Below are 24896 nucleotides of genomic sequence, written 5' to 3'. Positions count from 1 at the left end.
CTACCCACATTTAGGGGTTGAGTATAAGAGTAGTTATCAAGAGAGAGAAGAAGTAGACAATGGAAGAAGAAGCATGATTATGTGTCTTGAAAGCCAAAGAAAGAGAAGTATCAGCAAGCAGGAGATGGTTCACAATGTCATATGCCACAGAGAGGCTAAAGAGGATGAGGACAGAAAAGAAGTCATTGCATTTATTAACAAGACGACCTTGACAATCAGTTTTTCAAAAGAGAAGTGAGGCAGAAATCAAACTGAAGGAGGCTAAGGACTAAGCAGATTGTGAAGAATTAGACCCAGAAAGTTTAACAGTAGAGGTGTACAGTGCAGATGATAATTTGAAGGGTAGCATGGTTAAGGGAAAGTTTGTATAGGATTGGGTAAACCAGAATATATTGTAAGTTAAGGGCTAGGAAGCAGTAGAGAGCTTGGATGAAAGATCTATAGGGTGGAATGCAAACTCTTTAGTCAATAGATTTAAGACCCTCCTTATGGTCTGGCTTTAATCTGCCTTTGTAGTATGGTTTCACAAAATTCCCTTTCATCAATAAGTAAACATTACTTATGTGCCAGGCACCATACTAAGTGCTGGGGTTACAAAAAGAGACAAAGACAGTCACTGCCCTCAAGGAACCTACAGTCTAATAGGAGAAACAACATGCAAACAAATATATACAAAGCAAGTTATATACAAGATAAATACAAAATAATTAACATAAGGAAGGCATTGGAATTAAGATTAAATTAAAGGTTGGGAAAGGCTTCCTGTAGAAGGTGGGATTTTAGGTGGCACTTAAAGGAAACCAAGGAGGTCAGTAAATGAAGTGGAGGAGGAGAACATTCCAGGGGGCAGCCATAGAGAATGCTGAGAGCCAAGAGATGAAGTATGTTATTTGTGGGAAAAGCCAAGAAGCCAGTATCATTACATCGAGGAGCACGTGTTGAAGAGTAAGGTATAAGAAACTGTAAAGATAGGAAGGGACCAGGTTATAGAAGGGCTTTGAATGCCAGATAGAGCCTTTTGTATTTTCTTTGGAGGCAACAGAAAGCCACTGGAGTTTAATTGGGTGTGGGGGCTTGGGGGGAGCAGGACATAGTCAGACCTGTGCTTCTGGAAAATCACTTAGTGGCTGAATGGAGGAAGAAGGATTGAGATGGGAAGAGACTTGAGGCAGGCAGACCTGGTGACGAGGGCCTGCACCAGAGTGGTAGCAGTGTCAGAGGAGAAGAGTGTTTATTCTAGAGACATGAAATCAAAAGCCCTTGGCAATGTATTGGAAGGGGGGTGGGGCAGTGAGAGATAGTGAGGAATCCAGAATGGTTTTCATGTACTCTTTATTCCAATACAACTGGTGTTTAGTCTTCAGATGTGCTTGAGAAGTCTGGCTCCCATCTTCAGTGTACTCTTTCCTTAACTAAGACTAAACTCAATTGCTACCTTCTCTATGAAACTTTTCCCAGTTCCTACAATGAAAAGTGCTTTCTGCTTCCTTAAATTTTCCTTGACCATCTTGTTGGAATCTCTCTTTTGTTCCCTTCAAACTCTACCTTGTTGTCTCACCCCCTAGTAGAATCTAAGCTCCTTGACGCCAGCAACTCTCATTTGTTACCTTTTTTCCTCATTATCTTATACTTAGTAGGTGCTTAATAAATGTTTTATTTCAACATTTATTTTGAATTAATTAATTTATGTTGAAAAAATACATTGAAATTGAATAGGATTAAGGATTCAGGGGGATGGGTTATCTTTATCAAGGAGAAGATCTACTCTGAGACTGGAGGGAAGAAGGAAAGAGTTAGTTAAGTATTTTGAGAGGAGTAGAGGAGTAGAAGACAAGGGGAGCTTCTCTCAAGATAGCCTTAGTCTGCTTAAGACAGTAAGGGCCATAAATTGAGTTAAATTAAAAGGGAAGAAGTATAATTGGAGGCTTAAGAAAAAAGGTTGAGGGACAGCTAGGTGGCGCAGTGGATAGAGCACTGGCCCTGGATTCAGGAGGACCTGAGTTCAAATTCGGCCTCAAACCCTTGACACTTACTAGCTGTGTGACCCTGGGCAAGTCACGTAACCCCAATTGCCTCACCCCCAAAAAAAAGAAAGAAAGAAAGAAAATGAAAAAAGGTTGAGTGTGAAAGAATTGGTCCCTGATCATCTCTGATACTGCTATTGAGCTCCTTCTCCTTGCTTTTTCTATTGCCCTAGCCACCCTTCTGCCCTCATTCTTTTCCCACCATCTCTCAAGTCTCTTTGGTGCACAATGGTCCACTTGTGTCCCTTTCATCCTTTTTTTTCTCATTATTTCTCCATAATGAGATCACTATTAAGATGGGTCATCACCTTTTTGTTCAGGTTTTTTATTGCCTTGGGCTACCGGGAAAATAAATTTGAGGAAAGGATAAACTAAAATTTAAGGAGAAAAAAGACTTTTGTTACTGAGGTCCTTTGTCTCAGATGAATTATCAAGTAACATTTGCATTTTTCTTCATTTTAGATCATGAAACCATGACTGTGAATGAGGAGTTAATTCTAAAGCAGGAAATTTCTGAAGAGGTGGAATCCCAGTGGATAGTTTCAGAAAGACCCACAGAGGAAGTTTCCCAGGGACCTGTATTTGGAGAAGCCCTTGAACAGGAGGTCAGGTTAGAGAGGCAGCTGGGAAAACCTGGGGAGGAGAGCCTGAATAGATCCCTTTCCTTGGAAAGGGGTTTCAGACCAGTGACAGCAATCCACCAGACAGCCTCCATAGGGGAACAAAATCAAGAATTTGATGAATTTGAGAGAAACTTTAATCTTAGTTCAAACCATGTTACAGATCAGAGATTTCCTATTGAAGAGGATGCTCATTGTGATACCTGTGGTGAAATCTTTCAAGAAACCTCAGAGCTTATTGAACATGAGAAAATTCACATTGGAGAGAAACCTTATAAATGTGATGATTGTGGAAAGGCCTTTGGTCGAAGCTCACACCTTATTCAGCACCAGAGAATTCACACTGGAGAGAAACCTTATGAATGTAATGAATGTGGGAAAGCCTTCAATCAAAGTTCACACCTTGTTAGACATCAGAAGATTCACACAGGAGAAAAACCCTACGTATGTACTGAGTGTTGGAAAGCCTTTAGTCGGAACTCAGTCCTTATCAGACACCAGAAAATTCACACTGGAGAGAAACCCTATGAATGTAGTGAATGTGGGAAAAACTTCAGCCAGAGTTCCGGCCTTAGGAAGCATCAGAGAATTCATACTGGGGAGAAACCCTATGAATGTAGTGAATGTGGGAAAGGTTTCAGGCTGATCTCAACCCTTATTCAACATCAGAGAATTCATACTGGAGAGAAGCCCTTTGAATGTGAGGAATGTGGGAAAGCCTTTCTGCGGAGCTCGGGGCTTGTTGAACACCAGCGGAGTCATTCTAGGCAGTGAGCAACCACCCACAGTAGCAGCCTTCCTTTACCAAGGAAGCCGAGTTGGATTAAACAGACTTCATCTGGGATAAATCTGAAACATAAATTAATCTCACTTGCGTCCTTTTTGCCCAACAAAGACCTGTGTTGGTCCCTCTGTGTACCAGTGTCTTACCTTAGAAGACCTAGTGCCAAGGAGAAGTTGGGGATCAAGGGTGCCCTGGAAGGAGCACTTCCTTATTGAGTGGAGGAGGGATGCAAAAGCACCTGTCTTGAGTACAGAAAGGAAAGAGGGATCAGGCGTGGCTCTTGAAACAAAGAGATACTGTGGTAGCTGAGTCAGGAGAGCTGAGAGACCAAATTCCTATGACATTCCAGTGAACACCAGAGAAAACTTGTTTTGTGATGCTTGTAACTTGCCCTTCATTAGTTCTTTTCACTGATTTACCTTCTCCACCTCTCAAGCTCCCAATCCATCTTTCTGTAGATAGAGCAGCGAAAACCTTCAGAAACCACCCTGGTCCCTACATATTCCTGCCTCAGGGACAGGGGGTGGGGAGTACTGGGAAACTGGGTTCTGTGTTTTTGGAGGGGTCTAGATACAGTACTGGCACCTAGGAAGGAAGCTAACAGGAAAGCAGAAAGGGGTTACTGGGAAGCCAATTCTAAAACCAAGAAGTGCCTCTGAGGTTTACCCCAGCAGGAGGCCCCATACCCTGCTGGGAGGCCCCAAACCCTGAAAAAAAGCAGAAGTGGTTGTTGGGCAGTACACTACCACTTCTCACTCCTGCTCTATGCTGTGTCTGCCACATGAATGCTTCTTCAGGATTCAGGTTGCCCAGATAATGGCCCTGGCTTTACTCATAAATTCACTCTCAGATCTGTGGGAAGTTCTAGGGCCTCTTCATCTCTGTCGCCCTCTTCAGCTGTAAAAATGGATATAAAGTCCTTTCCACTTATAATTCTTGATCCTATTATCTTCTGTTCACCAGGTTGTTTCTCACTTTTCCAACTTCCAGAATGCTGTTTATGGGTATACAGAGTAGACAGAATGATGACTCCATGTAAGACAGTGTGTGTATGTAATACCAAGAACACCGGATTTGGAGTCAGAAGATCGGGGTTAAAATCTTGGCTCTACTGCTTACTATCTCTGTGGCGTTGGGCAATTCTCACTTCTAGGGGCCCCAGTTTACTTATCTGTAAAATAAGGAGATTGGAATGTAACTGTGTGTGTGTGTGTGTCCTGAGCATTGTTCTAAGCTGGTGGAAGACAGGCAAAGGACTTATTTTTCCAAAGTACAGACAAAGATGTGAGAATGGGCCTTTGTGCCCTGGTCAGAATCAGCCTGCTCCTGAAGCAGCTGAAGGGGGTCCCTGTGTGAGAAGTTGACAGAAACAGTGCAATGTATGGGTTTTGTTTGGGGACCAGAGATGAAATGAGCAGACACATACATCTATTTCCACACTCCCATTCCCTAAATCCGTGCAAATGTGACTGTGGATCTCACCATGAAACTCAGACTGCTCTTTGTAAGCTTCACAGTAATTTGCTTAATTGCTAAATATGATGGCCTTTCCTTATTTCTCATGCTTTTCCTCTTTGCAGCATTCAGCACTGTTGACCATCCTCTCCTTCTGGATACACTTGTGGCTCAGTTTGTTGTTCTCTCAAAATCCTTCTGTTTCTAATTTCCTAGACTCCTTTGCTGAATCATTATCCTTATCTTGACACAAGTGTGAATGTCCCTTAAAACTTTGCCCTAGTCCTTCACATTTATTAAGCACCTACTGTGGCCAGGTACTCTATTAGTGTTAGGGGTACAAAAACAAAACTAAAACAATCCCTGCCCTGGGGATTCCAGCTGGGCTACATGACATGCATTTATAGGTATTTATAATATACATATAAGTGATTTGAGGGAAGGTACTAGTAGCTGGGGAGGAACAGAAAGGCTTCAGCTTGAAGGTGGTACTTGAGCTGAGCCTTCAAAGAAACTTGGGATTCTAAGAGACAGAGGTGAGCAGGTCTATGCTTCAGCCTCGGAGGGTAGCCAGAGAAAGGCATTACTGTAGGGGTACAAGGAACAGCAGGGTCACTTTGGTTCACTTGACTCTTCTGTCTTTGTGAGCACACAGAAAGTTCAAGTGTCATTGGCTCCCAAGTTTATATATCCAGTCATGATCCCACTCCTGCACTCCAGGCCAGCATTCAATCCAATTCAGCAAGTATTTGTTGAGGGCCTACTGTGTGCCAGACACTGATAGGTACTGAAGATAAAAGGATAAACAAGATGGTCTCTGCCCTGAAGGAGCTTATATTCTACTTGGGGGGAAAAGCATGTATTCAGATAGGTATCTGTAGAATAAATACAAAGTGATTTTGGAAAGGGAGGAAGCGCATTGACAAGTCTGGGGATCAGTCAGGAAAGACTTTCTGTAGGAGGTGACCCTTGAACAGAACTTGCAAAGGGGATTTTATGAAGCAGGGGTGAAGGATGAGGGCCTCCAGGCAAGAAAGGAAAGCCTCTGCAAAGAGATAGAGATGGAGCATCATGCTGGAGGATTAGTTCAACCATTTGGTCCCAAACACTTAGTGTGAGGATGAATAATGTGAGATCAGTCCATAAAGGTAGGTTGGGGCTAAGTTGTAAAGAGCATTAAATGTCAAGCAGAACTATTATTTATCCTAGAGGCAATGGGGAGCTACTGAAACTCACCAACTGCCTCCTTGATCTTCCCACCTGGATATCCTGTAGTCACTAAACTCAAATTGAAAACAGAATTCACATTTCCTCAGACCTATCCAGACTCCTAATCACCCAGGTTTATAATCAAGTCTATTTTATTTCTCCTCTGGAATGCCCCTCATAGCAATTCTCTTCACTCAAATTGTCACCACCCTAGTTCAGGACCTTATCACCTATAACCTGGATTGTTCCAATACCCAAACCATTTTTCCTGTTTCTAATGCATCTAATGTGTCTAATACAGCTGCCAAAACTATTACTAAAATGGGTCTGACCATGTCACTCCCCTATTTAGATATTTTAGTTAGCTTTCTATTACCTTCAGGAAAAATAGAGATTTATCTCCATAATTTCTCCCCATATATTGATTTATAGTTAATAAATAATAATGGCTATTTCATATTACCCACCTTTACACACTAGTTTCAACCAAAATGGCATATCAGCTATTTCTAAATTGGACATGCAATCTCCTGACTCTGTATTTGTACACATTTCTATACCTTGCCTCAGATTTCTTCAAGGCTCAGCTCAGGTTCCAACTCCATGACACTTTCTCTGATCCTGTCAGTGATTAGTGCTGTCCCCTCAAATTACCTTGTTTTGGCTTACCAGCATACTTAGTTTAATGTTGAGGGCAGGGATATCTCTATTGTCAGTACTGTGCACATAGTAACTGCTTTAAAAATGTTTGTTCCATTGCCCCCAGAATCTCAGAATTGACAGAGATCTCATAGGCACAAGAATCTTCTCTAAAGTTTACATATATCTACAGGAACCTTTATTGAATCATCTTCCCATCCATATCATCATACAACTACAAAGTTCAATTCAGTAGATGATAGGTACTTAGATAACGAATTTACAACCTTATATGAGACCATTAGAAAGCAGCAAACAAAATTGAATATAGGCAAATTTTCTAGCCTTGGTTCCTCTCCCCATAACCCTCCTACCCCATTTTCTAGCCTACCTTTTTTTTTTCATGGCATTGAGGGTTTAGTGACTTGCCCAGGGTCACACAGCTAGTAAGTGCCCAGTGTTTGAGGCCGGATTTGAACTCAGGTCCTCCTGACTCCAGGGCTGGTGCCCTATCAACTGTACCATCTAGCTGACCCAAGCCTACCTTTTTTGAACTTAAAACAAGAACACCTATATTCTAGTCTAGGCTGTGATCCTCATTTGCTTGCCTGAGGTTAAGTCCCTTCACCTTTTCTGGACTTCAGTATCTTCCTCTGTAAAATGAGGGGTTAGATTAGAGCCTTTTAATTTTGTCTCAATCCTGGCCATTTCTCTTCAATCTCTCTTGATTCACTTCCTCTTTGCCACTGCCTGAAAATATACCTGAGATTCCCCCACTTGATCTGTGGACATATTCAGGTTAAGAGAACATTTAGCCCAGGCTTTGCCTGAAAAATCTGTCAAACATGATTGCATTTATCGGAGGGATATTTGATTTCTGTAAGAAATCTTTTCTCCATTTTTGGCCTAGACAGAAGCTTTCTGTGCACATGCCAATGCCTTAGGGGAGTATTAAATTGTTATAATGCCAAATAACAATGTTATGGGTTTTGTGTTTTGTTCTTTGTTGAGGGTAAATTTGTTTTCACAATTAACCTGTATAGCTGATTAGAGACATATTGTTATTGACATAGGAGATATGGATATATTTGGATAAGATAACTTACTGTTACAAACATACTTAACATAATTTTACTGTGGAAGTCAATGAGTTTTCTGACTGGTCATTGTAGGAAGGGGAAGTGATTGGGGGTGGGGGGTGGGAAATGATTCAAATAATGTCAATTCTGTAACTTTATTGCATTAAAATTATGTTGACAAAAGAAAAAACATCTTCACTTCTCCCTACCATCCCCTCATGTTCTTACCCTGCACTCTCCCTTTTATAGCCAAACTCCTCTGAAGGGGCTATCTATAATTGCTGTCTCCATTTTCCCACCTCCCATCTATTTGTCAACTCCTTGCTTTCTGGCTTTCTATCCCACCACCTAACTAAAACTGCCTTCTCCAAGGTTACTCACAATCTCCTTACTCTAAGCCCAATGAACTTTTCTCAGTGTTCATTCCATTTGGTCCCTCTGCAGATTTTGGCAGATTTGGCACTGTTGGATACCATACTTCCTTGATTCCTATGATATTATTCTTTCTTTTGGTTCTCCTACCTGCCTGATCACTCTCTAGTCTGCATTGCTGGGTCATCATTATCCCATCCACTACATGTGGGCAACCCCTAAAAGCTTTGCCCTCTGTAGGTCCTTATCTTTATATTTATTTAGTGATATTATCAGTTTCCATGGTTTCAGCCATCAGCTCTATGCAGATGACTCCAAAATCTATTCAGCATTAATCTGTTTTAGATTATCTTCCAAATGTCTTGTAGTTATTTCAGACAGCTATGTTTAAAACTGAACTCATATTTCCATATTTTCCCCCAAACCTTTCCTTCCAAATTTTACAACCACGAGATCATCCATGTCTCTTCCCTCTCTCACCTCCCAAACTCAACCAGTTGTTAAGAATTGTCAATTCTGCCTCTTCTTCTCCAGTCTCCACTTAGGCAGCCTCTACCCTATTTTAGACCCTCATTACTTCTCCACTGGACTATTAAAATAACCTCCCAATTAGAATCTCCAATTTCACTCCACTCCATCTTCCTTACAGCTGTCCAGTTGATAATGCTGAGACACAAATGCATCCATCTCATTCCCCTCCTTATGAAATTCCAAGGGCCCCCATTACCAAGATAAGATCCAAACTTCTGACGCTGACATCCACTATTGTTTTATACTCTTTTCATGTATTTTATTCAGAGTAAGCTGACTTGCTACCTGTTGCTTGTAAATACCATTCCATCTCCCACCTCTAACCCCTGCTTAGGTGTTTTCCACACACCGTGGCTGGTGTGCATGTCCTTAGAATCACCCAGCTCCCTTCAGAGCACAACTCAGGAGCCATTCTTTTTTGCATAAGACTTCTGATCCTGCCAGTTTTTAGTTATTTTTCTCTTGAAATTATTTTTTATAGTATATAGTGATTAATTAATGTTTGCTAATAGGGTTGAATCTTGTAGGTGCTTTCCAGCTCTAGCCAGTTAGGACCCAGGCTCCTGTATACAACCCCACTCTGGTCAGACCTCACACACCCGAGCATGCCTCCCTCCATTCTGTACTTCCCCCATCCCCCCATGCTGATTTAAATTCTCTCTTCAAGTAACATCACTCCTGAAGAACTCCTGCTCTACCAAAATTCCCAGGCACTAAATGCATTCTTTCATTAAACTTGTTCAGCAACAGGCTAGTTCTCTGTCCAAACTCCATCATACCCAAGCTAGTTTTCCAGCTCCAAGATGACCAAGCATATCTTTGAGGTTCCTTCCTGATCCCTGTAAATAAGACTGAAGAAATGGAGGCAGCATATGTTCTCCACAGCCTTGGTAACACAGCTGTTCTCTTTTCAGATCTTCCACACAATTCTCCCTCAGTGGCTTAACTGTCACTAGACTGCAGTGTTGCATGGGGAAGGGTGTGGAAAATCTCCTGAAGCATTTATTGGCCTAAAACTTAATTCATCTCCCTTTTGTTTTTCATCCTGATAGAATGGGAGCCCCTGGAGATCAGGGAAAGTTTTTTGTTTTGTCTTTGTATCCCCAGCCAGTCAAATAGCACCTATTAATCATCTACTATGTACCTAGCACATGGGAAGTGCTTAATAATATACTTGTTGATTAATATTGTTTTCTTCTGAGGACTTGAGTGTTGCTAAGTAAAAGCCAATCCTTTCTGTAGCCTACAAGGTTATACTTCTTGGTGAGGTCTATTCTCCAAGGTGATTTGGAGTCCAAAAAGTTGTCCATATTCCTTTAAGCTTGGATATAAAGCCTTTCCTCCTTACTCCTCTTGTGGGGAGAAGATGGTGTTCCTTTCTTTCTATGTTTTGTGCCTTATGCTGAGCATTTCTCTCAACTGATGATGCAGGACTCAAACTGCCTGCAGATTTTAGCCTCTGAGTTCAGGTTGATGGAGGGTAACTACTTAGCTCTCCCATTAAGGAAGGCCTGCTTGCACCCAGAAGTTGAGTGTCTGGGCTTCTAGGTGGAAAACATGAGCTGCATGTTGGACTCAATATAACACACTCTATGTTCCTTGAGTACTGATTCAGTCAGACAGTGGTTACTGTCCACTACTGTGTATAGATAGTGGTTACTTCCACTGTTGCATCTCCACAAACTCTTCTTTCCTATTCTGGACCTCCAGGATGTACTGAAAGTACATGTCATGACCTGCCCATACTACCAACAATAAGATGCTTGACAATTTCAGGTGGCTTACTCTTACATGGGCTCAGTATTTAATTTGCTGGTCCGTGGACCCATTAGTTCCTCCTCTCCCCCATTAATTTGGGTCACATTCTTGCCTTCTCCAGTTGCAAACTCGTCCAGATAGATGAGCATGTCCATCAGACCTGCCTAGTTATTAGGGACAAAGTGTCCTCCAAAGTGATTTTGGAGTATATTACTTAGCACCTGCTTCCCAGTGTACATTAAGACTCCCATCCCCCCACTGTCCTCAAATGCCTAAACTCATTCCAGAAGTAGCCTCATCCTTATCTGATGCTGGGTGGTGATAATAGCTGTCCGTTAAGAAATGCAATAATGTCAGAGGCTATCATTTGCAAAAATGTCGGGCATTTAGATGGTTAATGATAGATACTGTCCTTAAAATGACAGTCTCCTATTTTCCCTGGAAAATATGTAGGGATATGATCCCAGGCTTCTGCAGCATGTGTGCTAAAGGATTCTAGTGACCTAGGTTGGATCATCTTGTTGCTCCAGTAGTTTAGTGCTAAGTTATTTGGCATCACCCTGTCCTGCCCCAGTGTTCTGTACCACCATCCCTACTTCCACAGTAATAGATAGAGGGAGCTCTGTGATCTGGACAATCTTGTCACTGGTGTTCATGCTCTTGCCTGATGTTCTAAGTTCCCTTGTGGGCCTGGCTCTTCATCAAACAGCCATGAAGTGATTTTGATATACATATAAGACCAAATCTGATTATTAGCCTCTAATCATGCTTCTGTCTTAATGTCCTTAAATCAGCTCAGGAAATCAAGGACAACTGTGTAGCCCTGTAGCCTTCTTTTCTCTCACAGTGAGAAAACCACAAAACCAGAGAAAGGTTGAGGAGAGGCAGGGGGACTCACCAGAAACCTTTGTTGGGACCTTTATTGGCCCCCGGTAATATGAGACAACTGCCTTAACCCACTCCCCACAAATATAATTCTGTTTTATCATCCAACCCTGTACTTCATCTGTTTCAAAATCTGAATTTCTCTAATGCTCTTTTTTCCCTTTGTTTCCTAAACAGTTTTATTTCCTGAAAATTGTCCAAGGGTTTGGGTGTTGCCTCATTACCACTGTTACTGGCTCCTAGAGCTATTTGCTAGAGCCAGGGCTGTGGTCAGGATGGTCACATGACTGGAGTTGCAGCATTCAGAACCAGCAGTTGACAAGCAGCTGCTGCCTACACCTGCTGTTAGGTCTCATTTTCAACATTTAGGGGTGGAATAATTCTTAGAATCAAAATGTCATCAAGATCAAGTCACCAAGCAATTTCTTTTTCTGAGTGCCAGCTAGTTGTTAGAAAAATCATCATGATGGAAAAATTGTGACAGGTTATTGAAACCACAGGAGATAGAATCATGTTCATTGCCAAAATAGGAACAGGATGAACTGAACTGCAGTCTGCCCTATAACCCCCTCCTATAGTGCTCTATCAGAGCCTCTCTCCAAGTTTTGAGAGGGATTTTTTTTTTTTTGTAAATAACAGTCCTTGTTCTCTGAAAATAAAAACACCTCAATTTTCTCTGTGTGCTGTGGAAGAGGGCATCATAGTGCAGTGGAAAAAACACCTCACTTGTAATTGGAGGATGGGTCAAATATCAGCTCTGTTAATTACTACTTTGTGTGACATTGAACAAATCACAACCTCTTCAAACCTCAGTGTTTTCTTCAGTTAAACCTTAGGAGGTTGGATTCAGCAGTTTGAGAACTTTTTGACCTTAGGTCCCCTTTACTCTCAGTAATTATTGAGGACTCCTCTGAAAGCACTTCTGGGTTTGTTTGGTTTTTTTGTTTGTTTGTTTATAGCTACTGATATTTATATTAGAAATTAAAACATTAGTATTACTATCAAAATAATTTTCATTTAGTTCATAAACATTTATTAATTGCCTGCTGTTTGCTGGGCACTGTTCTAAACACTGGAGGTTTTGACCTCATCAATCAACTAAAAGGGTCTTGGGACATCCTTGGGCCACACTTTGAAAGCAGCAGGATTAGATAATCTCTAAAATCCCTTTCAGCTCAAAATCCTATATTAGATGACCTGGAGAAAATGAGTAACATCTGACAAACAGTAGTTGTTTGATGGAAAGGGGAAGAAGGAGATGGTCCTTTCAGGGAAAAAAAACCACATAAAAACTGGTAGTCCTGTAGAATAGTAAAGGACACAAATGAACACCTCAGATAAAAATGCTTTCTTATTCACTGATACTTACCAGATCTTGTAATTTCTTTAATGTGGGAACTCCAGAAATAAAGAATTGATCTACACCTTCTCATGCTGTGCTACCCTGGTCTGTACCTTCCCATAAATTTCCTACCATAAATTCTCTCCATTGTCCACCCAGTGTGCTAGGGGCCTTCCTCTAGATCTTTTTACCTTATTTAGGTACCAGTTAAACACTTGGCTATGGATACTCTATCTGTTGTTTCTTGCTCTTCATGTTGGCAGCCCACCTCCTTTTTAATGTTGTTTTTGTTTTCACAGCAGTCATTTTTATTTAAATTCCACCTCTACTCCAGACCACTCCCATTAAACCCATCCTGGTAATTAAAAAATTCAAGGGAAACCAATTGGAACAACAATCACAAACTGCACACTATACCTATAATCCCAGCTTCTCCGTCAAAAGGAGGAAGGGTGTGTTTCCTATCAGTTCTCCATATTGTTTTTTGTTTTGTTTTGTTTTTTTGGTGAGGCAATTGGGGTTGTGACTTGCCCAGGGTCACACAGCTAGTAAGTGTCAAGTGTCTGAGGTCACATTTGAACTCAGGTCCTCCTGACTCCAGGACCGGTGCTCTATCCACCTAGCTGCCCCTGACAATATTGCTTTAATGATGTCATTTACACCACAATGGCATGCATTTCTTAGTTGGTAATGTGCTATGTACTACTCATATCCACCATGTTTCCCCATTGTTTTTTGGATGACTTGCCGCTTTTGATTCTTTGGAGACTGGTATTCCTGTTTCACAGCAATTTAGCATCACTGGAAAATATTGGTATTAAAAATATGGACCTTTGTTTCAAGAATTTTGTGGTCATCAAACACATTGCTCAGTTTACAAAATGCAGTCTAACCTACTCTCTTCCCCTTGTTAAGTTCTTGGTGCAGTTTATTGTTCATGCACATTTTCTGTCCAAAATATATGTGCTAATGGACCATCCTCTATACAGTAGCTATCTAGCTGCATTTCTAGTCTAGATTCTTCTCCTTTGATTTCTCTTGAATGGATAGTTTAATCAAACTCTTGAATTATGATGGACCTCATTTAGGAAGCTCTGCAGTATTCTAGGGTTTTAAATGATACACAGTATCATCTGCAATGAGGATTGTTTAGAAAATATTACTGTCTACTCATAACCCCTCTTCCAAGTCTAGTCAAGAGGCATATAGTGTGTGCCAGGTACTGTGTTAAGTGCCTGGGATACAAAGAAAGGCAGAAATAGTCCCTGCTCATATATTCTGATGGGAACAATTTGGAGGGAACCAGGAGATGAAGATGAGGGAGAGGATTCCAGGCATGGGAGAGAACCAGTGAAAAGGCACAAAGTTGGGAGATGGAGTGACCTGTGTGAGAAACAGGAAGGCCAGTGTTAGTGGGTCATAAGTAAGATTGTAAAGGGCTTTAAAAGCCAAATAGGATTTCATATTTGATCCTGAAAGTACAGCTGGAGTTTATTTTCTAGGGCAATGGCATGGTCAGACCTGTTCTTTTAGAAGATCACTTTGGCAGTGGAAGATGGACTTGAGTGGAAAGAGATGTGGGACAAGACCAGCCAAAAGGTTATGGCAATTGTCCAAAAGTGAAATGATGAGGAACTGCACCAGGCTGGTGGCTGTGTTAGAGGAGAGAAAGGTACAATTATCCCTTCCACTTCTTGGGGGTTAGAGGCATACTGCCCCCTTGCTCTGGAAAATCCAAGTAAACTTTTTTGGCCCTCCCTTTGTACCAGAGAAGTCTGATTTTTGTCTTTTATGTGGTGTTTACAATACCTTACTGTAAAATTTAAGTATTTTGTTATAAGTTCTTGGTCATCTGCTGGCCTTTGCATGTCCTCTGTGGCCTCTGCTAAACTCTCAAAAAATTCCCATTTAATTTCTTATGTCAAAACTGCAATGGGGAAAGTCGAGATGTTGAAGGGATAACTATATGAGAGATATGAAAGTAGAAATGACAAGACTGCCAGTAGATTGCACATGTAGAGTGAGTAAAGAATTGGCTGTGACATCTTAGTTTTGAGCCTGGGTATCCTGCACAGTAATAGAGAAATGACTTGACTTGTTGGTATATACATGGGAGGTACCCTGTTGAACTGTTGTTGGACCCTTTGAGATGGCATTATGCTCTATGAAATAAAATAATGTTGTATAGTCAGCACAAAACGTCATGGGATTTTGTATTCTCTACTCTTTATGTTTGAGTGACTATAAAGATGTGGTCAGCTTATGAATACCATTTGCCTGTCTATATTGCCTTCTTATCTTTCATGAAATATACCTTTGATGTGTGCGTAAATTACTCTCACAAAGATTTTAAGATGGGAAAGAAGGCAGATGGACCAGCAGTTATAGATATTTACTTGATTGTCTTTTTTGATAGTAATACCCTTGCTTAAGATATGGTCAGTTTTATTTTTTGTGATATTTGGTGCTTGCCAGGTTCAGCACCTCTTGGACACTTCTCAGAGAAAGTATTCATGAAATATAGATGTGAAACTTGTGTATGCTATACAAACCTCTTTCATTTCATAATTTTGAGCCACATTTTCTGCTGTATTTTTGCTGTTCTCCCATGTTTCTGCCTTTGTATCAAAGTCACTGGGTATTAAAAGTATATATTGATTCAATTTGAAGGATCTTAATGAGTTCTTTTTGAACTTGATTACTGGCTACTGTGCCCAGAAGAGCCTTTTCTGTTTTTATTTTAAATATTTTTAAAAATGTTTTTATTTAACCTTTTAAATTTTGAGTTCCTATGAGTTACAATATAATACATTTGTTGTGCTCTCAGTCATTGTAGTCTCATGATTTTCATCAGCTCCATTCAGCAACATATGAACAAAATTGAAAGTGACAGATATAGGAGTAGTCCAAGGTTGGAGCTTGGGGAGGCATGACTGGTGATAGGACAAAGGGCCAAAGAATTTGAGTGCAGAGTTGAAGTGATTTACCAAGGCATCTTCAAGTTCTCCAGGCTTTATTATCTTTCCTGACACTATTCCCTCCAGATACATGGGCACTGTCATCTGACTTGATTGTATACCCTAATGACCCCTGAGCATTGCTACTCACCCTTCCTCTATGTCTTTAGAGACAGAGGGCCTTTCCATCCACACAGAGGCAGAATTCACCACTGCTCCCCTTGTGTTGTCTTCCCCATTTAGAGTGTGTGCTCATTAAGAGCAGAGACAGACCCATTTTTTTTTTCTATTTGTGTCTGTAGACTCTTTCCTTTAGCATAATGCTTGGCACATAGCACCTAATAAATTTTTTTTTCATTCATTTTCTAAGCAAAAGGCAATTGAAGGTGGGAGAGAGTACTTATAATTGGGAGACCAGGGAACATTTCACAGAGGAAGTAGCACCTGAGCTGAATACGAAAAGAAGATAAAAATTCTAAAAGGCTAAGAGATGAGGAAAGAATGCATTCCAGGCATGGAGGATAACTGGTATATGTTGCACTTGGGACACCCTCCTCTCACATGTGGGACCTGAAGAATAGCTATCATGGTTTCAAGGAACTCTGTGGTTCTACATCCATTTAAAATGAAGGTTCACTAGCCCCCACTGAAGTGTTCCCTTTTTGCCTAGTTGACCTAAGGATGCAGTTATTTCAAAGCAAAGTCATCTAATGAAATAAAACGGTAAGATTTGCAATTGGACACCCTTTCTCATAAGTCTAGAGTATGCTCTCTCACAAATATATACAAGAGTGAACACACACAAGGGGCCCATACAAAGAATATATGTGGAAGGGCAACATCCTTCTGATGCTGCAATAACCACTGATGTCTTCTGGTGATATCATTGTTTTGTTCTCACTAGTCCCCATCCCTGGTGGTGTGGGTCCCTGCTGATACCCTGGTGATTACCATGTAGCTGATGCTACCCTGATGGTCTTATGGCATCTTGTGCACATGCTTCTGTGGATCCTGAAAGTCTCAGCTGAATGTTCCTCAAATAGGTACTGGACATATAGTCTCTACTCTGTAGCTCCTTGAGACTATTCTGACAGTGATTACTCTGGCTCCTACTGCCTGACAGACACCCAGCTCAGTTCATGGTACCCACAATGTAGACTATGAATAGGACCTTTAGGTGTTGGACACAGCTAGAAAGACAGTAAAACTGTCTCAATTTGGTATTATAGATGGATGCAGCCAGCAAAAGAGGCTTTACACACACACACACACACACACACACACACACACACACACACACACGGGTCAGAATTCTTTTTCCTAGAAGTAGTTTCCTGCCCATCTTCCTCATGACACTGTCCATCCAAGGAGATCTTTGCATGGGTAAAGCCCCATTACACTATCATTTGGACTCATCTTTTCAGGTCTACCCAAGCTATTCAGTCATCCATCCAGTATTCAGTTGGGTATAGATTGAGTATAGTATCCTTATATCTGTGATAAGGATGGGCCAAGTCTTTTTTTTTTTCTGCATTAGTCATGTTGTGAAAGAAGAATCAGAACACAAGGAGAAACCTCAAAAACAACAACCACCAAAAAGTAGAAACAGTATGGTTCAATCAGCAGTCTGAATCCACAGTTCTTTTTTCTGGATGTGGAGAACATTTTCTATTATGAGTTCTTTGGAATTGTCTTTGATCGTTGCACTGCTGAGAAGAGCCAAGTCCATCACAGTTGATCATCACTCAATGTTACTGTTAGTGTGTACAGTATTCTGGTTCTGCTCACTTCACTCAGCATCAGTCCACTTAAGTCATTCCAGGTTTTTTCTGAAATCTGCCTGCTCATCATTTCTTACAGCACAATAGTATTCCACAACATATATTCCTATACCACAGCATGTTCAGCTATTGCCCACTTGATGGGCATCCCCTCAATTTCCAATTCTTTGCCACCACAAAGAGAGCTGCTATAAATATTTTTGTACATATAGGTCCTTTTCCCTCTTCTATGATTTCTGTGGGATACAGACCTAGTAGTGGTATTACTGGTTCAAAGGGTATGCACAGTTTCATAGCCCTTTGGGCATAGTTCCAAATTGCTCTTCAGAATGGTTGGATCAGTTCACAGCTCCACCAACAATGCATTAGTGTTCCAATTTTTCCACAGCTTCTCCAACATGTATTATTTTCCTTTTTTGAGGTGTAAGGTGGTACCACAGAGTTGTTTTAATGTGCATTTCTCTAATCAATAGTGATTTAGAGCATTTTTTTCATATTGCAATAGATTTGATTACTTCATCTGAAAACTGTTCATATCCTTTGATAATTTCTCAATTGGGGAATAGCTTGCATTCTTTTAATTTTGATTTAGTTCCCTATATATTTTAGAAATGAGGCCTTTATCAGAAACACTGGCTATAAAAATTGTTTCCCAGCTTTCTGCTTCAGGATGGGCAGATTCTTTTTTTTTTTTTTTTGCGGGGCAATGGGGGTTAAGTGACTTGCCCAGGGTCACACAGCTAGTTAAGTGTCAAGTGTCTGAGGCCGGATTTGAACTCAGGTACTCCTGAATCCAGGGCGGGTGCTTTATCCACTGCGCCACCTAGCCGCCCCCAGGATGGGCAGATTCTTAAGCCATTATACCCACCTAACAAAAACCAGGCAGTGTCCCCAGGCTAATATTATGCTTTCCCTTTTTGTCCCCATGGGGGAAGGGGGAAGTAGGGGAGATATATGAAAATCCTCAGTTACAGATCATTATATAATAGACAATTACTTCCAAGATCCTCAGACAGCATGAATTTGAGTAAGAACAAAAGGTTAGCTAATGAGACAAGGTCAGGGTTTGCCACATAGCCCACATTTCAGTCTTTATCATGTATATCTGTGAGCTGCAAAGCCCTATTTCACTGATGCAGTATTTTACATGTTACTACAAGAAGTGGGGAGATGGAATGTTGATGTGCTACCTTGGGCCAGCCACCAATTCACATAGTAGATCCTACAGAAGAGTCTATCCCAAATTCATGGTACTCCAGGGGTACACATCTAATAATTTAAAAAAAACACCACCATAATTTATGAGCCTTTTACCCATGTGTTTACTTTTACTAGTCAGCTAGATGACATCATTCACACGTAATAAAAATAATAGCATAGTTAGAGAACTACCAATAAAACATTTCCCCTAGAAACCTGGGTTTCACATGTGTACATGTGTACATATAATTTTACATATATACAGTTGCACAGACACATAAAACTATACAATATGTAACAAAATATGTATATATCTACACATATACATTTATACATACTATGCATAGGCAGTTTACACTTCCACTACAGGGTGGCCAATGCTGTGTGTTCCAGCATATCCCAGTCCCTGATGGTCTTGAGGGGGCATACAGTCTCTCTGCCAGTTTTGTAGTCCCCTGTGGGTATGGCATACAGTTTTTCCGTGAGCCTTGCCCCCTGCTGGTCTCACATGGTTGCTGCTCCCTGGTTCTCTGCTAGTCTCTAACATCTGCATCTCCAGTTGTCAAAAAGTTACGGACAACTTTGCTCTACCTCCATTTTCAGATGGACTCTTTCATAGAGGTACTATCTCCTTGCTAAAAAATGAAGAGTAGACTCCCGCTATTCTCAATTCCAGTTTAAAGTCCAGGGGCTTTTTACTCTAGCTCTCTTAGAAAGGCAGGGGACCTTGCACTAGGAGAAAAATCCCTCCGAGGTTGTTTTTCTACCCCCCCCCCCCCGGCCCCCCCCAACCCCATAGCAAATATCCCTCAGTTCTCAATCTTGGTCATAAATGGCTCTACCCTCTTTCTTTTTTTCTTTTTCTTTTTTTAGTGAGGTAATTGGGGTTAAGTGACTTGCCCAGGGTCACACAGCTAGTAAGTGTTAAGTGTCTGAGATCGGATTTGAACTCAGGTACTCCTGACTCCAGGGCCGGTGCTCTATCCACTGCGCCACCTAGCTGCCCCTCTACCCTCTTTCAAAGGAGTTTTCATCCTTTGCATTAAGGCTCTAAATTTTTGTTTTCATTTTAAATATCAACTTCCTGCTTTGCTTTAGAGTTAAAAAATTGCTAGTCCCTCTCTCAGGAAGGTCGGATTTTTGACAGAAATGAAGACGTTTGGAAAAAGGGTGGATTTAGGTGAAAGATTAATTCCATTTTGGACATGTCGAGTTTGAGATGCTAATGGGACATTCAGTTGTAGTGAGTGGTCCAGCATGAGGTTATTGGTATGGGACTTAGCTTTCAGGAGAATACTTCTGGATATATAAATTGAGATGGTAAATGAACTGATGAGATCACCAGGGAGAAAAGGAGAGAAAGCCCATCATCATTACCCTAGAAAAAACACCCACATTTAGTGGGCAGGGGATATTATTTATGACAAACAACAGAGCCTAAAAAGCAGTCAAGAGGTAGGAGAACCAGAAAAGAGCAAGGTTACAGAAGTCAAGGGAGGAAGGAGAGAGTATCCTGGAGGAGGTCTGGTTGTGTGAAAAGCTGTAGAGGTCAAGAAAAATGAGGACGGGGTTCGGGGTGGGGAACGAGAAGCCACTGGATCATAAAAAGGCAGCATAGGGTAGTCCTATGCTGGACTTGGAATTAGGAAGACATGGCTGGGTTCAAGGCTCCTCAGACACTAATTACCTATATGACCCTGGGTGGGACTTTGTTATCTATTAAAATAAAGGGTTAGATTTAATAATCTAAGGTCCCTTCCAGCTCTAAACCTATAATCCTATTTTTAGCATTGAAAACGTCACTGATAGGTTTAGAGACTGGTTTAAGGCAGAGTAATGGTGTCTGAAATCAGCTGGTAAGGTGATGAGAAGTCAGTGGGAGGTAAGATTCGTGACTGCACCACAGTCTGGACACAGCCTTTTAAATAAGTTTGGCTGTGAAAGGAGGGCTGGGGAGGCCTGGAGGAGGACGGCTGGAGCAAATGAAGGATGGGTGAGAGCTGGGCATGTTTGAAGGCACCAGGAAAGGAGCCAATGGATAGAGAGAATAGAGGTAGGGAGAGGAGGGTTGTGAGAGACAATCATCTAAAAAAAATCAACTAACTTTAGTTTCTTAAACAGCTCGGCAGAGAAGACGGAAACCCGGGTACATAAGGGGAAGATGAAAACGAAAAGCTTAGAAAAGCCTCACATTGGACGTAGAAGCTGGAGGTGGAGCAGAGGCCGGCCACCGAGATGTCGAATCCTCCTCGCCGCCTAGAGCGGCCGCGTAGGCCCCGCCGGCCGGGGAAGGTACCGAGACCCTCGCTTCCGGTCAGAGGTTTCTGTCTGGCGGGGGGCGTCTATGGAGCGGAGGGTGAGTTGAAGGTGGCTGAGGCCGGGGGAGGAGAGTGAGGGTGAGCGCCCAAGGGACGCGCGCGCGCGCGCGCGCGCCTGGAATTCCTCAGTCCTGCCCCCGGGAAGGGAAGGGCGGATCCGTCCCTGGCGGCCAGACCGGGCTCGGCATGCTAGCAGGGGGCGGGCCCCGAGGTGGGGCTTAGGGCGTCTGGGACGCCCCGCCTGGGAGCGGCTCTAAATTTGCGGAACGAGCTGGGGTGGGGCTGGGGCCGGCGGGTCCACCGCCCTCCCGCTAGCTCGCGCACTCGCGCGCCCCGCCGCGCCACGCACTTCTGGGTGATGCTTGGCTTGGCCTGCGCCGCGGGCTGGGAGAGGGTGCCCGCATATTCCCGCCGAGTCCCGGCCGACCCCCAACTCCCCTCTCCTCCCCGCCTTCCCCAGCCCCCGCTTCAGTCCCAGTAGAATCCAAGCTGAGCCTCAGCAGAATCCCAGTCGACTGAGCTCCTAGCCTAGTGCCCAGTTCGAGACCCGCCCGACTCCCCTCCCCACCATCCCCTACACTCCCCACCACTGAGCCTCACCCGAGACCCGAAGTCACCGCCCAACATCAAACCCTCGAGTGATACTTCAAGCTAGTATTTTATAATGTACACAATATTCATAAATTCTGTGTAGTCATACATATATGTATATACATATACACACACAGTCAGTTAAAATATATTAAGCGCCTACTATGTGCCAGGCACATAAGCACTGGGGATACAAAAAAAAAGCAAAAGGCATTCACACAATTATTGTTTGGGGTCACTAAGAGCTGGGGGGACCAGCTGAAGCTTATGGGTCTCGAGCAGAGTTTTGAAATGATTTTGGGGGCTCCAAAATGGCAAAGTAGAGAGGGATTGCAAATTGTAAAGGACAGTAGTAGAGTGCTAGAGGAGATACAAAGCTTAGATCACACTTGCCAGGCTCTCTTCGTAGGGGGATGAGACAACCACAGATACAGTTTTACAGGATAAATATGTTATAGTGGCTTGTGAGTTACTAAGCCCAAATTATAGAAAGAAGTTGACTCTGCTTTCATAGAAGCTGGAGGCAGCCCCCAACTCCTAGCGATCCCTTCAGACAAGGCTGTCTGTCCCCCAGTTTCTTGTTTTCTGGGTTCATATATACTCAAAAAACAAAGCCTATGAGCCCATAATGATGTGTTGACATTTACTAATCAGCTACAGCAAAACTTCTTAAACTGTGGGAGGGTGACCCCATGAATGTGGGGGTCATGAAAAATTTGGCAACAGTAAAAATTTATATATACCTCTTTTACATGCCTATATACCTGAGGTCGGGTAAAAAAAATTTGGAGGGGGAAAGGGGTCACAAGTATAAAAAGGTTAAGAAACCCTGATCAAGGACATAATTAGTTTTAGGCAAAGGCATTTTTGAAATAGCATAATTAGGAAAGTATCAATGAAACACTTCCCCCATGAATCTGAGACAAATTTTTTCAAATCTATTATCAGTAGGAAAAATGGAGATATGTAAGTAATGTGGATATGGCATATATATGGAGGGGCAGCACTTCTGATGATAACTCAGGTCCTTGTAATGACATGTGTAGTGACTTCTCTGGATGTCAGCCTATTTTGCCAGCTATCCTATGGCCACTGCCTTGCCACATACAGTCTTTCCCATGCTCTTCCAAAGTCAAACCTATTTTTTTTATCCTTAAACTTGTTCTTCTGACTTGATTATTTCTACTGTGATACTACCATTTATTTACCCCATCTCCCATCTTCATAACATCAGAGTTATCTTTGATACTTCTCTTTCCTTCACATCCATTTAATTGTCAAATTCTGTCATCCATCCTTAGACATATCGAATCCATTTCCTTCTCTCTATCCCCTGATACAGATCCTCATTTATCACTTACCCAGACTATCATAAATCTTAAAGTGCTAAGTACTGTGATATTTTAATGGACCTCATTGATAATAGATTTACCATTCACTGTTGCATATCACAACCCATCCATACTTTTCCATCCTATGTGGTTCTTGTCTGCGTACAGAACTATATAACTGTGAGTTTGTCTCTTATTGTTTTAATGATTATTATATGGAATTAGACTTATTCTGCTTAATCCCAGAGTACTGAAATAGAAGCAATCAGATTTACAGAGAAGCAGATTTTAGTTTAATAGAAGAAAGAACTTTCTAACAATTAGAACTCTTATCAAATGGAGACGTTGCCCTCAGAGGGATGCAGTTTATTACTGTAGGTAATAGGACTACTATTTTACAGATGAAGAAGTTGGAGGCTAAATAACAATTTGACCAAGTTTACACAGCAGTAAAATCAGATAGAGGTTGATGACCACTTGGAAATTATAGATGTAGAATTGGAAGGTGTGTTAGTAGCCATGGAGGTCATCCATCCACATTTGAGGAAACTGAGCCCAGATAGGTTAAGTGCTTTGTCCAAGTCACACAGGTATTAAGTAGCAGAAGTGATATTTAAACCCAGCTACTCTGCTTCCATATCCTGGGCTCTGAACTCTGTAAATACCATGGTGCCTCCTGAATTGTAGAGGAAGCTTATATTCCAGTATGAGTTGAAGTAGATTTACTCTGCTAAGTTTTCTTCTTGTTCTGTGATTCTGGGGTTATTGTTACACTAGCCTCCTAACAATTACAGGCCTAGAGATTGTAAATAGTTAAAGAGTATCAGAGCTTTATGAGACTTGACAGATGATTTTGTTGATTATTGATTGATTATTTTGTTACTTTATAGATGGGAACTGAAGCCCAGAGAGGGGCAGTGCCTTTCTTATGCTCCCACACTGAGTTGATATTAGAGCTGGCACTAGAACCTCGATCTCCTGCCTGTAGGATATATGCCACAGCACCATATGAGTCTGTCCTTGGAATCATGGACTCATAAGGTTACTGGGGTGAGTGGGAATTTAGAGGCTTTGTAGTCCATTGTTTCCCAGTTACTAGTCCATAGCAAGTTATTGTTACACTCTTCTGGGGAAGAACCTTTGGTGTTGACATTGATGATCGTGATATAACTTCTGTAGTGAGCTCTGAAAGACCAGTGCATTAGGAGCAGGCCTTCACAGGCTTGTTATAGGGAGACTTGAGCTTGCGAATGGATTCATTATACAAGAAGTATTCATTAATCATCTATTCTCTGCCAGTCACCATTCTAGGCACAGGGAATACAAACACAAAAAATGAAAGTCTTCTTTTCAACAAACCTACATTTTATTGGGGAGAACAGTATGTATGCGGGAAACTAAATACAAAATATATGTCGAGTAATTTGCAAGAGAGAACGTTATCAACTGGGGATCAGAATAGGTTTCCTGTAGGACACAGCACTCAAGATAACTTTGAAGGAAGTTCAGAACCCTATGAGGTAAAAATGGGGTTTCCCAACTGTCTACTATTGCCCTTTCTGTCTTAAGAACAGCCAGCCTGCCTGGCTCCCATGGATTTCTTTGTGTGACTGTGGTCCTTGGTAGCATTTTGTGAGGCATCTGAAGATGTTCTAGCTCATGGGTGGGAGCAGGGTGGTTGAAAGCTTTCTGGAGGCAATAAGTATAAAGAATGAGCTTAGAAGGAGCTGATAAAGTGCTGCAGGCAGTGGGGAGAGGACTTTTCATGTTGAGGGATGATGGGGTGGAAATTTGGGATCTGTCCTGGTCTCCCTTATAGTTGTTCCCCCCCCCCCAATATTCCTAGGTTCCTGCCTATTACTCCACAGGAAGGCCAGGAAAACTGAGGATGGAGGCTGAATGCCTGTCAGCCAGCCCCCAGGTGAGCAGTCTTTTACCTAATTGTTGCAGACCCAATGTAGCCTTGATTTCTTTCTTTGGCCAGGCGTTTCTCTGTTGGTTTCTTTCCCTGTCAGGGACC

At 41.9% G+C, this 24896-nt stretch overlaps 1 protein-coding gene across 1 annotated transcript in view; it reads left to right on the top strand.

Moving 5' to 3' along the window:
• The window catches only part of LOC122745649 (zinc finger protein 420-like), a 49887-nt gene that overhangs the window by 10673 nt on the left and 14318 nt on the right, over nucleotides 1-24896 (top strand). Inside the window, exons 3-6 of the mRNA XM_043991052.1 lie at nucleotides 2487-3414; nucleotides 20758-20782; nucleotides 20897-20992; nucleotides 24723-24797. Of these exons, the coding sequence (XP_043846987.1) occupies nucleotides 2487-3414; nucleotides 20758-20782; nucleotides 20897-20992; nucleotides 24723-24797 (1124 nt within the window). The remainder of the gene's footprint in view (nucleotides 1-2486; nucleotides 3415-20757; nucleotides 20783-20896; nucleotides 20993-24722; nucleotides 24798-24896) is intronic.

The sequence above is a fragment of the Dromiciops gliroides genome, chromosome 1 (assembly GCF_019393635.1).
Source record: "Dromiciops gliroides isolate mDroGli1 chromosome 1, mDroGli1.pri, whole genome shotgun sequence".
NCBI classification, from domain to species: domain Eukaryota; kingdom Metazoa; phylum Chordata; class Mammalia; order Microbiotheria; family Microbiotheriidae; genus Dromiciops; species Dromiciops gliroides.
The sequence above is the reverse complement of the archived record's forward strand: the minus strand, read 5'-3'. Positions and strand labels throughout refer to the sequence as shown.